We start from the raw sequence: 20,189 nt of genomic DNA on the forward strand, positions 1-20,189 counted from the left end.
TGGTGAAGATCGGTTCAGATATAGTTATAGCTCCCATATATATTGTTCATCCGATTTATGGTATTTGTTACCCACAGCCGTAATATGCACTCCGTAACAACGATATTCAGGGAAATATATCAAATACAGCTCAGAAATATCTTCGCCAAATTTTATCGAGATCGGTTCAGATTTGGATATAGTTCCCACATATATTTTTATCCGATTTCAAATTAATTTCGCACCAAATGGGCAATACAAGTCCGAATTTAAAAGATACAAATGCTTCGGCATATTTAGTCCTTTGAATTTTAAATTATAATTATAATCATAGCGTGTATGATTGAATTCTCCCATAAAAACTTTTAATTATTAAGTGGAGCTCAACTAAATTAGCAAAGTGGTGTAGGGTATCATAAAATCGGCCCCGCCCGACTTTAGGACTTTCTTTACTGGTTTAGATATAGATAATTAGATAAAGATATTCTACACATGATTTTTATAAAAATACTAGCTAAACCCGGTGCGTTTTGCTACCCCTTTCGAAATGTTATAAACCAATATTTTGTGGTTTTTAATAAAAGTGAAATAATGTCAAGAGTTTTGAAAACGTATTTAGTGTAATGTTTTAGGGTATACAATATTTCTTTGTTTTTCCTTTAGGAATGTAAACAACCAATCGTTTGATCTACCAAAACGTGAACATGCCACATACAGCTGGCCATGAGAAAAGCTGGAATATGCCAAATTTAGTCGCATACACTAAAAGTTTGTCCTTGGGAGTTATTAATTGTCATAGCGAATGTCAAGCGTACAGGAAACTGCGATCTTATAAAGGCGAACGGCATGTTTGTTGCAATTAGAGGGATTGGAGATACATATGAAGCTACACATTTGCCCGTAATAATCGTAGGATCAATAAAATTGTTGTGCGTTTTTTTACTGTTAGCCTTGTACCATAGCAAGGCGTTGTGGATCTTAATAAAATAATATCCGAATCTGAACAGGTTTCAATATAAATTGACAAAATTATTTTTTAGACCGAATTCCGTCACAAATTCAAAACTTAATTGAAACTGAAGATCCATACGATGTTTGGTGCATCAAATACATGAAATCGGAGAAACATATGTATGAGAGCAATATCCAAATCTGAATCGATATCGATATCGAATTTGGCAAATTTATACATACCAAAAGGCTAAGAAAAAAATCTGCAACAAAGTCAAACGCCATAATTTTTACATTTAATTGAATGAAAGCAAAAAAGGCGAAAATAGCATCAAATTTTGGAATAAATTCAGATTGGTTCGAATTGGAACCGTCACACGCTGCCCGAATGTTGCTCTTCGGTATTTTGGCCCATTTCCGGTGAAGCGCTTGCTTGAGGTGATCGACACTTTGGTATTTTTTAGTGCCAACCTTGCTTTCCAAAATACTCCAGACACAATAGACCACCGGATTGGTATCCGGAGATTTTTGGTGGCCATTGTGCCCTGGAAATGAAGCGAGGAGCCTCATTTTGTTACCATTCTTGGGTGGCGCGTGCTGAGTGCGATGGTGCTGAGTCCTGTTGGAATGTCAAAGGTCTGCGGCCAAAATGTTTGCGTATCCAAGGCTTTAATACACCCTCCAGAATATGTCACGGTAGATTAATACGAGCGGAGAGCGACCATGGGCTGTTATGGCGGCCCACACCATCACCATTTTCAGTTGACCTCTTTGGCAAGTAAACCCGATCATTTTGTTTGTTTACAAACTGCTGGACAACGAATGTATTCCCATCGGAGAAACCCAAATACGACAGTTCACCACTTTCGGCCAAGCAAAGCAACTCTTTAGCTCTTTTGAAGCAACTCTTTTCTTTCTATTGCGGTGTAAGTTCTTGCACTTTTTGGAATTTCAATGGCTTTACCCCGAGCTCATTTTTCAATATTTGCCGAATGGAATACGAGCCATTTTTCGATCAAGTCGCTTCTTTATTTTCGAACCATTTCTGCTGATGCTGCTGTTTTCTTCCGTCCACTTCATTGACGTCAGGCTACGGTACCAGTTTCACGGTACGGTACGAGACACAAAAGATTTATTCACGTTTAAGTGCTGGAGTGCCTTAACGATAGCCACATGTGGATTTCCAGCCAAATATAAAGAAATCACACTATCCAGCTTGAATTCCATTACGAATAACTTTCTTCTGGAAGATTCTCACCAAAATGCTTTTGTAAGTTGGTTGCAGTTTTTTCATCTCACCCTGTATATGGGAGCTATATCCAAATCTGACCCGATATCATTATAATTTGGAACATTGATTTTTGTTTCGAATTCCGTCTCACTTTCTAACCAATAAATATGTCCATACAAAAACTAAATTTTTTGGAGGTACCTCCGATTCTGATGCTATATATCAAGTTCCAAGTGGAATTTCCAAAATTTATGTAGACTATGTTACTTTCAGGCGGTGCTGAAGCATATGTGGAAAATTTCCGGAAAATATGTTCAGCAGTTTTTTAATCTCTGTATAACAAACAAACAATCAAACGTAGAAACATTTTCCTCTTTTAAAGATATACATCTAAGAGGTCTTCTACATAGAAAGGGTTTTATCTATTAAAATCTTGTGAGCTCTAGAAGAACAAAAATTGCATTTTTTCATCGTAGAGTAGTCTACTGGTATCCTATTAAAGACAACGTAAATTATTATAAGGAATGTTCCTAAAGATTTATTAATTTTTGTAATTATTTTACGCCTGGTATTCCCTAAAATCCAAAAAAAATTGTTTTAAACACTGTTCCAACCTCCAAATCCATTTGCTGGCACACCGACCAACAGACCGCCAGACAAGAAGAGAGGGGGGACAACAGACGTTTATTTTGTTTGATGAAGATTCGAAAAACCGACAAAAGCAGTATTTGTATACGATTCCACAGAATTGCGCAGAGATACAAACACAGATACTTTTAACTGCTGCTGTTCGTCCATCTATTCCGCCAACGAGTCAGCCAGCCCAGCAGCATCCGCCGCCAATTCAATTTACTCTTGCTCAAAATAAAAAGCCAACAAATACTTAATAACATGTTTATCCATTAGCGTTTTTCTCCTTGTTGTTTTCGTGGTAGTCGACGTTTTCGATGGCAAGGCGATGCTGGTGGTGTTGGTGCCGTGCCGGGTAACTGCAGTAGTAGGTACTACTGGTAATGGAACCTTAAATACCAGAAAAATGCCAAATTGTGGTTAAGTACGATTGCTGCCACTTCCACTAAGCAAACACAAGTGCGAGTACGACTACTTATTGGCAGTGGCTGGCTTAAGATTGTGGCCGCTAATAGAGTTTAGGGAAGATATTTTTTTTGGGAAACGATTTAAGGCTAAATGGACAAGTTTTTGATGGCTTGGGGGCAATTTTAAATTTAACAATTCTTCGAATGGGTGGTAAGAAAAAAATTTAAAGTCTGTGGAAGTATAGGTTTCAAAAGGTTTCCAACTCTTCTGTGCAGAAAAGATCTTCAAAAGGATTTGTATACCCTTCACCATACATAGTATAGAGGGTAATATTAAGTTCGCCTTTCCGTTTGTAACTCATCGAAATAATAATTTTAGACCCAACAAAGTATATATATTCTTTATTAGCGTAAAATTCTATGACGATGAAGCCATGTCTGTCCATCCGTCTGTCTGTTGTAATCACGCTAGAGTTAAAACGAATTAAGGTAGGAAGCTAACATTTTGCACAGATCAGACTTTTGTCTACAGGCAGGTCAAGTTCAAAGATGGACTACATTGGTCCACGATATCGTATAGACCCCATACAACGATACCCCACGATATTCGATATTTTGAAGATTCCATCCTCATTTTTCAATGGAATTATCAGAACATCTACACAAGGAATTCTTTAGGAGTACTCCCGATATTCGGTATTTTGATGATTTTAGCCCCAATTTTCAATGGAATTTTCTGAAAATCCACACAAGGAGTTCCCTCTGAATACTTTACCCCCTGAAATAGAGCTGTATATAATTCCACGATGTCGCATACCCCCATACAAAGATCCCCCTCCCTCGATATTCGGTATTTTGATGATTTTAGCGACAGTATTCACCGGAATTTTTCAAATTTCGTATTTGAAGTTCGTAATGGGCACTTCAACCTTTGACGGAAAATTTTCTACGCAGGTCCACGTCTTTGTATAGCCCACATATAACGGTTTTCATTTAAAAGGTATTTTTCGACGGATTTTTTTTTTATTTTTTCAAGTCCCTTCCAAATGGTGGAGGGTATAAAAAGTTCGGCTCGGCCGAATTTAACTTCTTTTTTACTTGTTTTCTTTTGGGTCTATAGAAGACTTTCAAAAGGTCTACTGTCTCATTTCTGTAAAGGGACTTCTAAGAAGGCCTTCAACAGGTCTAATTTCCTAGAGAAAAATTTCAAAGGGTCATCAGCCCCATAGAAGTTAATCGTCCCAAAGGATCTCCTGTCCAAGGAAGATTTTTGAAAAGGTCTTTTGTTCTATTGAATATATCCAAAGGGTATTATGATCAATAGAAGACCTTCCCCGTTTTTCGAGCAATAGAAGACCTTCCAGGAGATCATTGGGAGGAAAAAAGAAAAGTTTCCGTCCTATAGAAAATTTTTAGAAGCCCTTATGTTCCATATAAGATCTACAAATGATCTGGATATAGAAGATTTTCGATGAAATCTTCCTAATTATGTTCAATAGAAGACGTCTGTCATATGTTATATAGAAAAATTCTATAGGATTTTTGTTCCATAGAAGACCTTATAGCGGGTTTCTATTCTAGAGAAGACTTTCCTAAGGGACTTTTGTTCTATTTTCTATAGAAGACTCTCCTAAATTACATTTATTCTATAGAAGACCTTATGGATGATGTTGAAAAACTTTCTAAATTACTTTCAAAGGTCTCATTTCTATAGAAGTCCTTTAAATAACTTATGTTCCATAGTACATCCTATGAAGGTCTTCTGTCTTATGAAAGAACTACAAAATCCATCTATCCTTCTAAATGACTTCTATTTTACAGAATTCTTCTAAAGGATCTCATAAAGATTCTATAAAAGACCTTCAAAAGGACTTTTGTTCTAAGGCAAACCTTTGTAAGGTCTACCATTCTTAAAAGGTTCTTCCAAAGGGCTTTTGTTTTTAGTAGACTTTATATAGGTATTCTGTCTATTAAAAGTTTTCCATTCTATAGAAGCTTACCAAAGGACTTTTGTTTCATAGAAGCCCTTATAACAGTATTTAATATTTTAAAAGACCTACTAAAGGATTTCTATAGAATGTCCTATTAAAGGACTGCCCTTCCATAAAAGAACTAAAAGGAGGAAGAGGTTTTTAGTTCCAATAAGACCTTTAGACGGTCTACAATCCATACAAGATCTAAAGGAAGTCTCCTTTGCATAAAAACATTTTGAAGTTCTTACGTTAATAGAGGTGCTTTAAAGGCTCTTTTACCCATATACGGCTGTTTACATAAGACCTTTGGAAGGATTTATTTTCATTGAAGACCTTTGGAAGATCGTCTGTCCATGATGGATCTTTAGAAGTTCTATTGTCCAAAGAAGCACTTGAGAAAGTCGGCAGTGCACAATACCTTTAGTCCATAGAATATTTTTTGAGGCTCTTTTGTCCATAAAAAACTTCTGTCTTCATTTTCATTGAAAAACTTTGGAAGGTCTTTCGCCGAAAAAAGGACGCACGCGGGACGGGAAACTTGTAAGGGACATATAATACCTTTTACACATATTATATGTCCCTTAGAAGTTTTCGTAGAAAACCTTTATAAGATCTCCTTTTCGAAGAAGACCATGAGAAAATCTTCGATCATGAAAAGGTCTCCTGTCTACACAAGAGCTTTAGGAGGTCTCCCGACCTCTGTCCATAGAATGCATTGAAAGACTCTTTTACTAATAGCAAACTTTTATAGACCCTAAGAAATTAGACCTTAAGAAAGAAACATATTATTCTTCATAGAGGGTTCTTGGACGGTCTTTTTTCATAGAACATCTTTAGAAGGTCTTCTGTTTGAAACAGAGACGTACGCAGGGCAAAAGCCTGGGACACGCAGGTCCAAAAATAGGATCTATTGAATTAATTCACCCCAAACATTCGAACGATTCACAAATGAAACAAACGAATGCCCATGTTACCCTGACTTCTCTCTTTAGGGTTATTGTTATGACTACTATGTCTACAGTTCAAAATATACATTTGCTTCTTCTCATCACCTGGAACTGGCTATACTCGTAACATAAGATTTAATAAGCTTAAACGTACTTATTGTTAGTTACTCAGAAATCTAGCACTGGAACTTGCGATTAAGGGGGCCAATAATTTTGTTTTATCGCGCAGAAAACACTCTTCTTTAGAGTTTAATTGGAAAATAATCCATCATAATAACTGTCAAAAATAATTGTTATGTTTTGGCGTTTTATTGCTCCTTCCAGCGACAGAAGAAAACAAAAAACGGCGGATGATAACGATAAGAACCACAACCAACCTCAGCTACCTTTCTTACGAATGCCACCATGGATGGGGGAAACTGATTTGGACTCAGCCCAGCAGCTAAGCATTTAATAATGAAACATTTATGGCAGGTGCTTATCTTAATTTCTTAGTTTATTTTCGATTAAGAAGGAATCGAAATCGAAACTAAACAAAACAAACGTCTGTTTGGTCGTCTGAAACCCCTTCGAACCCCATGGGCAGGGTACACGACGACGACGACTATTCTGGGGTCTTTAATGTATTTATTGCCCTCCAAATATGATTTATTTTTAATTTAGTTTTATTGCTGCTTACCGTGATATCATTTGATGAATTTATAATTTTTCGATTGGTTCTTTTATGGCGAGTTGATCGTGTCATGGCACCACCATGGCTCCATGCCATATCTTCTGGTGGTGTTGTGGCTACTTTATTGTTTGTTTTAGTTTTGTTATTTGCGGAGCGATAGAGGATAGTTCGTTAATTCCATATTTGTTTTTTGATAATCAGAGGCAAGAATTTTATAAAATTTATGTTGTGGGAAGGGCTCTAGAATTTTGTACAGCTTACCTTAAAACCGATTAAGTGCTGAAAATATAGAAGTATTTTGTTTTTGTTAATTGAAAGATAAATTGTGGTTATAAATGAAAATAAATTATTTATTAAATTATTAATATTTCAATACCTGTATAGTCAAAACGGATAAAGATAGGAAGCTAAAACTTGCACAGATCAGTCTTCGGTCCACGATATCGTATACAACGATTCCCCTCGATATTCGGTATTTTTATTATTTTAGCCACATTCTTCAATGAAATTGTCTGAAAAACCACACAATTAGTTTTTTCTGAGTACTTTACCCTCTGGAAGGGAATTCTTCATATAGGTCTGCGATATCGTATAGCCCCCATACAACGGTACCCCCCGATATTCGGTATTTTGATTATTGTAGCCAAAATTTTCAATGAAATTGTCTGAAAGTCCATACTAAAAGTTCTTTTCAAGCACTTTACTCCCTGGAAAAGTAAAGTATATATAGGTCCACCATATCGTATAGCCATATACAACAATATCAAAAAAAACAAAAAAAAAAAAACAGTAAAGAAAGTCCTAAAATCGGGCGGGGCCGACTTTAATATACCCTACACCACTTTGCTAATTAAGTAGAGCTCCACATAACAATTAAAAGTTTTTATGGGAGAATTCAATCATACACGCTATGATTATATATGCCGAAGCATTTGTATATTTTAAATTCGGACTTGTATTGCCCATTTGGTGCGAAATTAATTTGAAATCGGATAAAAATATATATGGGAACTATATCCAAATCTGAACCGATCTCGATAAAATTTGGCAAAGATATTTCTGAGCTGTATTTGATATATTTCCCTGAATATCGTTGTTACGGAGTGCATATTACGGATGTGGGTAACAAATACAATAAATCGGATGAACAATATAAATGGGCGCTATAACTATATCTGAACCGATCTTCACCAAATTTGGCATACTACCTTCTAGACTCAATTCGGTCGTATGTGCCAAATTTCACACCGTTTGGACAAATATTAGACGTTTGGTGCACAATAAATGGTAAATCGGACGATGTTTTATATGGGAGCTATATCCAAATCTGAACCGATCTCGATAAAATTTAGCAAATGTATTTCTGAGCTGCATTTGATATATTTCCCCAAATATTGTTGTTACAGAGTGCATATTACGGCTGCGGAGGACAAAAATAACAAATCGGATGAACAATATATATGGGAGCTATAGCTATATCTGAACCGATTTCGATAAAATTTGGCATACTTATTTTCAGGCCTAATTTGGTTGTATATGCAAAATTCCATACTATTCGGGATGATATTACACGTTTGGTGCACAATAAAAGGCAAATCGGACGAAGATATATATGGGAGCTATATCTAAATGTTTACCGATTATCTCCAATTTCAATAGGGTTCGTCCTTGGGCCAAACAAATGTTGTTTGCAAAATTTCATCTCAATCGGATAATAAATGCGACCTGCATTTTGTTCACAAGAATACATGGACAGACGGACGGACGGACAGACGGACTGACGGACTGACATGCATAAATCAACTCAGAAAGTGATTCTATGCAGATCATCAAAAGGAACTATGGGTCTATCTCGTTTCCTTTTGCATGTTACAAACAAATGCACAAAGACATAATACCCTGACCACCTTGTGGTGTAGGGTATAAAAATAAATAAAATAATGCGTATGCAGGCCCACGTCTTCGTATAGTCCACATAAAACGGTACCCCCCAGATATTCGATATTTTGACGATTTTACGGACACTATTCACCGCAGTTGTTTCAAATTTCGCGTTTAGAGTTCGTAATGGGAACTACAGTCTATGACAAAAAATTGCGTATGCAGGCCCACGTCTCCGTATAGCCTCCATATGACGGTAACTCCCAATATTCGGTACTTTGAAGATTTTAGAGATATTATTCACCGCTGTTGTTTTAAATTTCGTATTTAGAGTTCGTAATGGGAACTATGGACTATGACAGAAAATTGTCTATGCAGGTCTAGATATTCGTAAAACCTCCATACATTAGTACCTCGCTATATTCGGTATTTTAAAGATTTCAGGTACAATATTCACCGAAATTGTTTGAAATTTCGTATTTGAAATACCTAATAGGTACTATAGCCCGTGCCAGAAAATTGTCAGAGCAGGTCCAGGTCTTCGTAAAGCCCCGATATAACGGTACCTCCCTATATGCGGTGTTATGATGATTTTAGCTACATTATTCACCGGATTTGTTTTCATGTTTCGTATTTGAATGTTGTAATGGCTTATGACAAAAGTTGGAGTGCAGGTCCACGTCTTCTTATAGACCCCAATATTACGGCTATATTCTATTATTTAAGATTTTAACAGAATTTTTTACCCTTGCCGAATTTACTGCTTTTTTACTTGTTAATAGTTTGTTATACCCCACAACACTATATTTTGGGAATGTTATACAGGTCGAAATTTTCTTCGGATCTTCATTAACAGTTTTGTGATGTTTGGATTAAGGCCATAATAGAAGCCCATTGTTTTTGAAGATGTTCGCAAAAAAATTTAGGGGTTAAAATGAACCAAAAACACAACATTTTTCAGATTTTTCAGTCGTTCTACACTTTTTTTCTGATTTTTTTTTTGGAATACCTACCAGCATGATGGAGGGCTAAATATGGTAAATATAGGGCAAATATCACCGGTCAAAATTCAAGGGTGATTATTTCAAACACAAAATCGTACAAAATGGGACCTAAGGCGACTTTCCAATATATTATAGTGTTGTAGCTAAAAAAATCACCTTTTAGCTTAACACAGCGAATTCCTTGTACATATCGATCGCAACCATAATTCTTTCCTGTCATTTTTTTTTACCTATAGAAGGGTATCACATGGTCGGCTCCAGACGACTATAGCCTTTTTAATATATTTCCAAGAACTTGTTGGCCAAAAGGCTTCCTAGATACGATCCATGTTTTGAATACTTTCCTGGCAGAAATGATGGTGAAAAAAAAAAACAAAAAACTTCGCTACAAGAATCGTGGATTTTTTAAATATTTTTCAAAGAATTTCTGGTAAGAAAGAAACGTAGATATTAAAATGATTGTGATAATGTTTTAATTTGCTGACCCTTATATTTATAACCTCCACAATATACAATATCCTCATATGCGGGGGTCGCCTAATTGCTACGGAATTGGCTATAATTTAGTACTTTGGGTCTTTATTACAAAACTTTACTCTGCACCAAAAAATTATGTTTTGGTATGGTTCCATCTAATTTCAGATTTTTTGAGAGCTTAATATAGCATTCCACTGGTTCGATGTTTTTAAGTATTTTCAAGAATACTCGCGATTTACGTATTTTTATGTTTTCTACAATGTGCTAGTTATCATTGTGAAGCTAACTTTTCGATACCGGTCAATACAACTTACAGGATGAGATAAAAAAAACTGCAGCAAAGTCAAACGCCATCATTTTTAAATTTTTTTTTAAATTTAAGGAAGGCAAAAAATGTCGGAAATACCATCAAATATTAGAATAAGTTTAAATTTGTTCGAATTTATCACCTTTGGCACAAATTATGGCCTTCAAACGACCAAACCATCACACGCTGCCCGAATGTTTCTCTGCGGTATTTTGGCCCATTCCCGGCGAAGCACTTGCTTGAGGTGATCGCCATTTTGATATTTTTTAGTGCCAACCTGGCTTTCCAAAATACTCCAGACACAATAGTCCCACAGATTAGTATCCGGAGATTTTGGTGGCCATTGTGCGTGGGAAATGAAGAGAGGAACCTAATTTTGTAACCATTCTTGGGTGGCGCGAGCTGAGTGCGATGGCGCTGAGTCCTGTTGGAATGTCCAAGGTCTGCGGCAAAAATGTTTGCGTACCCAAGACTTTAATACACTCTCCAGAATATTTTCGCGATAATATTCGGCTGTTATGGCGGCCCACACCATCACCATGGCCGGCGCTTGAGTTCTGATGGCCAACCGAAGGTGCACATTTCCAGCTGACCTCTTTGGCAAGTAAACACGATCATTTTGTTTGTTTACGAACTGCTGGACAACGAATGTTTTCTCATCGGAGAAAACCAAATTCGGCAGTTGACCACTTTCGGCCAAGCGAAGCAACTCTTTAGCTCTTTTGAGTCTATTTTTATACCCTCCACCTTTGAAAGGAGGGTATATTAACTTTGTCATTCCGTTTGTAACATCCTTAAATATTCGTCGTAGACCCCATAAAGTATATATATTCATAATCAGCATAAAATTCTAAGTCGATTTAACGATGTCCGTCTGTCTGTCCGTCTTTCTGTCTGTCTGTTGAAATCACGATACAGCCCCCATTATTTGACGTAGAGCGCCAAAATTTAGCAGAGCAATTGGTATTGTGTCTAGGATGGTTGGTATTGAAAATGAGATATATCGGTCCACGTTCTGGTATAGTCCCCATATAACGGTTCCTCCCGATATTCGGTATTTGGATGATTTATGCCACATTTTTTCACGGATTTGTCTGAAAATTGGTATTTGTGGGTCATAATGGGTCCTAGTTCGTGTGGCGAAACATTGTATGTATAGGTCCACGTTTTGGTATAGCCCCCATGTAAGGCTACCTCCCGATATTCGGCATTTAAATGGTTTTTGCCACATTTCTTCTAATGTTTCCTTTACCCTGAGGTGGAGGGTATTAAAAGTTTGGCCAGGCCGAACTTAATGTTTTTTTACTTGTTTTTTGTTGCAGTGTAAGTTCTTGCACTTTTTGCAATTTCAATGGCTTTACCCCGAGCTCATTTTTCAATATGTAAATGCTGGAGAGCTCTAACGATAGTCACTTGTGGTTTTCCAGCCAAATATAAAGAAATCACACTATCACGCTTGAATTCCATCATGAATAACTTTTTTTCTGGAAAATTCTCACCAAAATGCTTTTATGCGCTTGTAAACAATATAATGATCTGTCATTGGAATAATTTTAGTAGCTGTCGGACGAGTGGCTTAAAAATGACAGCAGTCTGAAGTTGGTTGCAGTTACTTCCTCTCACCCTGTACATACATTTGTTACCCTTAATATGTGAGACGTCTGCAAATTGTAATTGAATCATAATTTTACGAAATAAAATTCAAAAGTACAACAGTGATTAAGATTGTTTCATAATTGATTATTATAGCAAATAATTGGAACTAGAAAAAAATCTACAAACAAATGACAGGTGGACAAGTAGCTCGACGAGAACATTCATTATTAATTAGGGGAAACGGTCAATTTAATCATCGACAATTTTTGTGACTAATACTGACACTTTCCCTCCAATGGAGTCATTAATGGCAAATAATTGTTAACAACTTCCTTAATAAACAACGTTAATAACCTGCAGATAAAACTACTTTGTTTAGTGAGCCCCACCCAGTGAACGTTGCTGGTTTCATCAATAATTTCTTTAGAAATAATTGTCAACTTATCGAAGATAATTTCGAAAAAAGAAACAACACCAACACCAGCCATATTCGGAGTACACGCTGAGTAACAGCATATGATTTTATGATTTTCTTTCCGGCTTACGTGTCGGCTGGCTCGAGTCACCAGCAGACATTGTGTCACCACAACAAATATCTCCGCACATTCCCGTTGAAGTGCTCGTCCGTTTGACGTCGATGGTAGAGTCAGAAAATTCGCAATCTAAACCTAAACGATAATGGGCGATAAGATGTGAACACAGTCAATTAGTTTTACAATTTCGCTAATCAAAACAGCAGTTGTTTTGGGATGTTTGTATCACTCTATTTTCTGGAAATTTTGACGGAAGTCGGTTACACATTTTTGACATGGTGACATTTTGAAACTGTAGTTGGGTACAAGGTAGTTAGGTGTAAACTGAACAAACAATGTGATAAAGATGAAAAAGAAAAAAAAATATTCCAGAAATGTGTTGCTAAAAAACTAATGAAAGTTCCTGCATGAATTCCTGATAATATTTCAATTAGTGGATTTATAATAGAAAAGCTTAAGGGGGCAGGTGTTCTCTTTAGTATTAATAGTATGGTTGCAGTTGATATGCATCTGGGTCTCGTTGTATTGATTTAAGGGTGATTTGTTTAGATATTATCTTTTTGGCAGCACAGGTTTTAAGAGCCAATACACGTGCCGAGTTTTGTTTCACGGTCAAACATCTTTAGTTTGGTCGATAGTCATACAAACGAACAACACTTGCAAATCATTGCATTTTATTATCAAAATACGCCCTAAATTAAGAAGGTTTATCACGCTTTCATTGTGTTCAGCGGTGAAGCTTATTGCTGGTTCAATGGGTACGTAAATAAGCAGAATTGTCGATTTTAGAGTGACAATAAGCCAGAAGCATTGTAACAACTACCAATGCATAAAGAAGAAGTAAAAAATCAGTAAGTTCGGCCGGACCGAACTTTGAATGTCCTCCACCAGTTGGAAAGAATTTGGACACATTCAAAAAAATAAATTCCATTAAAAATTCTATTAAAATCTTAAAAATACCGAATATAGCCGTTGTATTGGGGTCTATACGAAGACTTGGACCTGCTTAGGCAACTTTTGTCGTAAGCCATTACAATATTCAAATAAAAAACTTGAAAAAAAATCTGGTGAACATACGAAGACCTGGGGATATACGAAGACCTGGGGATATACGAAGACCTGGACTTGTTTAGACAATTCTCTGTCACGGACTGTAGTACCAATTAGCAATTTCAAATACAAAATCTCACAAATTCGGTAAATATCTTCAAAATACCGAATATAGGGAGGTACTGATATATCTGGACCTATGACAGAAAGACCATAGTTCTCATTATGAACTCTAAATACGAAATTTAAAACAACTCCGGCGAATAATGTCGCTAAAATCGTCTAAATACCGTTATATGTACGAAGACGTGGGCTTGCATGGGTAATTTTTTGTCATAGGCTGTAGTACCCATTGCGAATTCTAAATACGAGATTTGAAGCAACTGTGGTGAATAATGTCCGTAAAATCGTCAAAATATCGAATATTGGGGTGTACCGTGGATCTATATAGACATTTTTCTTCCAGGGGTTAATTTACTTAGAAAAAACTTCTGGCATGGATGTTTAGAAAATTTCATTGAAAAATTTGGCGACAAACATGAAAATACGGAATATCAATAGGTACCGTTATGTAAGGGATAATTCTCTTCCAGGGTAAAATTAAAAAATTATCTATAATCATCAAAAAGTACTGAATATCAGGGGAAGGAGGGTGGATGGTAACGTTAAATGGGGCTATACGATATGGTGGACCGATATAGCCCATCTTGGAACTTGACCTGCCTGCAGACAAAAGACTGATCGCGTTTTACGTACCTGATAGCTATTCAAAATTCTAACCCATTGTGGGGGAGACACCAAAAGGACCATTTTCACACCTTATATTAATAAAAATATTGGGATGTGTGAAATTTCAAGACAATCGGAGAGTTATAATTATTTTGAACCTTTGCGGGGTGGGCCGATATTGTTCATTTTCACAGCTGACCTAGTACTGATGAAAATATTGGGATTTGCAAAGTTTGGACAAAATCGAATGTTGCTTTCTCTTTCTAAGAGGTTGATTATTTTCTTTGAAAGTGATGACCATTTGTGGGAAGTTACCAGAAGGATGGGACCGATGTTGCCCATCTCCGATTTCTTTATATTTGGCTGGAAAACCACAAGTACCAAAAGTTATGCACTCCAGCAGTGTCCGAAAAATGGCTCGTGAGTTGAACATATTGCAATATTCCATTCGGTAAATATTGAAAAATGAGCTCGGGGTAAAGCCATTGAAATTCCAAAAAGTGCAAGAACTTACACCACAACAGACAGAAAATAAACTCAAAAGAGCTAAAGAGTTGCTTCGCTTGGCCGAAAGTGGTGAACTACCGAATTTGGGATTCTCCGATGAGAAAACATTCGTTGTTCAGCAGTTGTAAACAAACAAAATGATTGTGTTTACTTGCCAAATAGGTCAGCTGAAATGTGCACATTCGGTTGGCCACCAGAACTCAAGTGCCGGTCATGGTGATGGCGTGGGCCGCCATAACAGCCGATGGTTGCTCTCCACTCGTATTAATCGAATCGTAGCATCAGAATAAATGCCGAATATTATCGCGAAAATATTCTGGAGGGTGTATTAAAGCCTTGGATACGCAAACATTTTGGCCGCAGACCTTGACCAGACCAACAGGACTCAGCACAATCGCACTCAGCACGCGCCACCCAAGAATGGTTACAAAATGAGGTTCCTCGCTTCATTTCCAGCGCACAGTGGCCACCAAAATCTCTGGATACCAATCCGTTGGACAATTGTGTGTGGAGTATTTTGGAAAACAAGGTTGATACTAAAAATACCAAAGTGTCGATCACCTCAAGCAAGCGCTTCGTCGGGAATGGGCCAAAATATCACAGAGCAACATTCAGGCAGCGTTTGGCCTTTGAAGGCCCATAATTCGTGCCAAAGGTGACCAATTCGAACAAATCTAAACTTATTCTAAAATTTGATGCTATTTCCGACATTTTTTGCTTTTATTCAATAAAATTTGAATAAGAAAAGAAAAATGAAAAATTATGGCGTTTGCCTATGTTGCAGTTTTTTTAAATCACCCTGTATTTTGAAAAAAGTCAAAACATTCTATTGGAAACTCGCTTGGGGGTAAAAAATGTCAACCAAAACAATCCTCCTAAAATTGTAGAAGTCCAAGGAAAAAATTTAGATTACTGTGGAATGTGAAGTTTCAAAACAGCGATAAACGTGTCTTCTATTTGTAGCTCCACTTTCATAATCTGTTTCCCTGTAAACATTTTGACGCTCAGTGTTAGTGGAACTGCCGATTTATGAGCCTTATGTCTATGTAAGAGCAAAAAAAAACAAAGATATTTTTTAGAGAGAAACTCCTGAAGGAACAAAGAACCTAAATAAATTGGAATTTTATCCCCGGACAAAGACAATTAACGGCATTTAATATCAAAATAAATTGATCTGCAATTGTGGCCAACTCTCATACACCTTTGAAACGTTAAGGATTAAATCCATTTTATTAAATCTTCAAAGATAATTCTAAATTTATTTCCAAAATTATTAGAACATACGATTACCCATGCCTTGTGCTACTTTTGAGAATATTGTAAATTAAATTCAAAAATTTTTGAAATTTCTAGACATTGATCGATGTGAAATGGTCACATTATTAAATTCGACGCCACTTCACAATCTATTCAAGTCTATTTTAAACTGCAATATTTTTTCCTCTCTAGCGGAATATATATGACTAATCAAAGGGAACAACAAAACAAACAAATAATTTCCAAACAATTAATCAAATTAATCCATAGCTTACGTCAATTCCATTGGTAAATCCTAAATTAAGTTGTTTTGTTTCAATACTTTTGCAAAAGGGTATTTTTCAATGATTGCCTCTAATCGAACAATGTCGGGCCGTAAAAGTTTCAAATTTCCCAAATACAATACTAAATAATGCCAGATAAAGACCCGAATGCTCAAAATGCAATTCTAATCTATATGGCATTATACATACATACATGCTATGTGTGTGTATATATATCATAAAATACTCTATCGGGATATAATAAAATCATTAATTTTTAAACAAATATAATTCATTTTTAATCTCTGAGATTTTTTTGTTTCGATTAATTTGATTTGATTGAGGCAGCAACAACAATGTGTAGAAAAGAAATGTTTCGAAGGGAATAGAAAATTGGTCTATAAGGAATATAGCAAAATGGGGAACTGTACTGGCAATATGATTGGATTTTTTTTGGGAATATCATTTATTATAGCCTCAGCCATATGGCTACATAGGGTATATGTCATATGTTGCGGCCAAAACAGGTTTCATCGAAATAACGGTTTCAGACCCTAGGTATATTCGGACCAAATCCCTTTCAAAACATTTGGAGTCAATCTAGCGATGTTCTCCCGTCCATCTGGCTGTAGCGCACTATAACTAAAAGGAGTACCCGATTTGGTCCAAACTTGGTACATCGTAATATTATTGTCAAAACTTCGGAGATGGGCAAAATCGATCCACTCCTTCTGGTACCTCCACCACAAAAGGTCAAAATTTAAAAAAATATATATTTTGCTACACACATAGTGAAAGGGTAATCCAATTTTTCTTCAAGTTTGTAAACCTTAATATTTGCATCAGTGCAAGGTCCACTCCATACCTCCCCTATAAAGGGTCAAAGTTATTAATAATTATAACTCTTATAAAGTGTGATGCAATAGTCCGATTATCTTTAAATTACACACACCACATTATGTTTACTAACCCAAGGTCGGCTGTGAAGATGAAATATGTAGGTCTACTCCTTTTGGTACCTCCCCCACAAAGGGTCAACATTTTGAATAACCAAATCGATTATGAAATCCGAAATAAGCATCAGGTTCTCTTCATATTTTACACAACCCATTATTTCTATTAACCTAAAGTCTGGTGTGAAGATGGCATACAGGGTGAGATGAAGAAAGTGCAACCAACTTCAGACTGCTGTCATTTCTAAGCCACTCGTCCGACAGCTGTTAAAATTATTCCAGTGACAGCACATTATATTCTTCACATGCGCACAAAAGCATTTTGGTGAGAATTTTCCAGAAAAAAGTTATTCGTGATGGAATTCAAGCGTCATAGTTTGATTTCCTTACATATGGCTGGAAAACCACCAGTGGCTATCGTTAGAGCACAAAAGCATTTAAATGTGAATAAATCGTCTCGAACCATCGCTCGTTATCGTGATGCTGGTAGCGTAGCCCGGCGTCAAGGAAGTTGATGGAAAAAAACAGCAACATCAGCAGAAATGGTTCGAAAAGCAAAGAAGCGATCGAAACCCGCGTCGCAGTGGCCGAAAAATGGCTTGTGAGCTGAACATATCGCAATATTCCATTCGACAAATATTGAAAAATGAGCTCGGGGTAAAGCCATTGAAATTCCAAAAAGTGCAAGAACTTACACCGCTTGGGCCTCGCTTGGCCGAAAGTGGTGAACTGCCGAATTTGGTTTTCTCCGATGAGAAAACATTTGTTGTTCAGCAGTTTGTAAACAATCAAAATGATCGTGTATGCACCTTCGGTTGGCCACCAGAACTCAAGCGCCGGCCATGGTGATGGTGTGGGCGCCATAAGAGCCGATGGTCGCACTCCGATCGTATTAATCGACCGTGGTGTCAGAAGAAATGCCGAATATTACCGCGAAAATATTCTGGAGGGTGTATTAAAGCCTTGGGCACGCAAACATTTTGGCCGCAGACCTTGGACATTCCAACAGGACTCAGCACCATCGCACTCAGCACGCGCCACCCAAGAATGGTTACAAAATGAGGTTCCTCGCTTCATTTCCTGCGCACAATGGCCACCAAAATCTCCGGATACCAATACGTTGGACTATTGTGTCTTGCTGGAGTTTTTTGGAAAATAAGGTTGGCACTAAAAAATACCAAAGTGTCGATCACATCAAGCAAGCGCATCGCCGGGAATGGGTCAAAGTTCCGCAAAGCAACATTCGGGCAGCGTGTGACGGTTTCATTGGCCATTTGAAGGCCATAATTAATACCAAAGGTGACCAATTCGAAAAAATCTAAACTTATTCTAAAATTTGATATTATTTCCGAAATTTTTTTGCCTTCATTCAATAACATTTCAAAAAAAATAAAAATTATGGCGTTTGACTTTGTTGCAGTTTTTTTTCTAATCTTTTTGCTATATCAAAATATTTCTCTTGATCAGAAATCTGAGATGAATATGGAATTTATGATTTCGGATTAATTTGGATATAAATGTTCAATTTCCTTGTAATTTTTCCCATATCAATATTTTTATCTGTATTAGATGAAGTATGAAAATGGAATACTTCTGTTGACTATATCTGATACCCCCACCCACATTCTAATATTTTTCAAGAATTTCCACATATCTCATATAAAGTGAAAAAAGTAGTCGATATAGTCCAAATCTGGCACGTCACAATATTTATATCATATTTATTTAGGTCCAACACGAAATGGATAACATCGGTCCATTCCTTTGGAACCTACTCCAAATAGGGTCAATCATAATCATAACAGAAGTCAAAATAATCGAAAATTGGCTGAGGGTATACATCTGTCGACAAAACCGAGTGATACTTGTTAGGTTTAATGTTTTTAAAAAAGAGTTTAGAATATTCTACATTTTTAGGGTTAGGGCTGTTTAAAGTGTCCCATATCAGTTCACGCTCGGAAGAAGCTTCTATCAATTTTTAAAAGGTTTTTTTGGACCCCCATTTTTGTTTCCTTCTATACCTTCACAGCCCTCTTTCCCCGCCACCCCGCCCCAATTACAATTAACAATTTTTAACACATTATTTATGTCCATTGTCCATGTCAATGTGTATTTGTGTGTGTGTTTTTTTTTTTTTTTTTTTGTTAATCTGATAATGAGCCATACACAATCGTATATATTCATTCCACTTGAAAAGTATTTCATTTTGTTGCGATTAAAATCTAAAAATATGCTACTGCACGATTTCGATAATGTCGTCAGATCCAATAATAACCTAAATTATGTATTTTTAATTTACGATTAGCCGAAACGTGTGTATGCGTGAAATCTACGAAATTATTAATAAATTATCAAATTTTGAGAACGCAAAAACCACTTGAAATGGAAAGTTAAATGAATGACAATGACTGTGTGATTTTGCAGAAATAATTTGAATGGACGACGGAGTACTCACGTGTTCAATCTAGAATATGGATGAATAAAATTTTCCTCAAAATTGGGTCCGTGCGAAAATTAATTAAGATTGTGGACTACATCATATCTACGAATCTGCCTTTTTTGGAAATATGCCCCCAGAATATTCTGTTTCACGTTAAATTAAGGAAAATAAATTGCTTATTTTTTAGAAGGTATCAGTCGATTTGTCGGCAGATATAGACGCTTTATGAAACAGCTTCATTATACGAATGAATTCTTTCTCCGTATTTCTCTTTCGAGATGAGCTTAATCATCGGAAATTAGTGAAAGAGAAACACACGAATAAAATCATAATTTTATATGAAAATTATTTTTGGCACAGCCCTTATTTTACTTATTGCTTAGGTGTTTTTAGCCAAATCA

At 36.4% G+C, this 20,189-nt stretch overlaps 1 protein-coding gene across 3 annotated transcripts in view; it reads right to left on the bottom strand.

Moving 5' to 3' along the window:
• Positions 1–20,189, bottom strand: part of LOC101889181 (JNK-interacting protein 3) — a 263,742-nt gene that overhangs the window by 77,317 nt on the left and 166,236 nt on the right. For all 3 annotated transcript variants that reach the window (XM_059131281.1, XM_059131279.1, XM_059131282.1), the window contains exon 2: positions 7,053–7,070. In XM_059131281.1, the coding sequence (XP_058987264.1) occupies positions 7,053–7,070 (18 nt within the window). The remainder of the gene's footprint in view (positions 1–7,052; positions 7,071–20,189) is intronic.

Source organism: Musca domestica, unplaced genomic scaffold, assembly GCF_030504385.1.
Source record: "Musca domestica strain aabys unplaced genomic scaffold, Musca_domestica.polishedcontigs.V.1.1 84, whole genome shotgun sequence".
In the NCBI taxonomy this organism is placed as follows: domain Eukaryota; kingdom Metazoa; phylum Arthropoda; class Insecta; order Diptera; family Muscidae; genus Musca; species Musca domestica.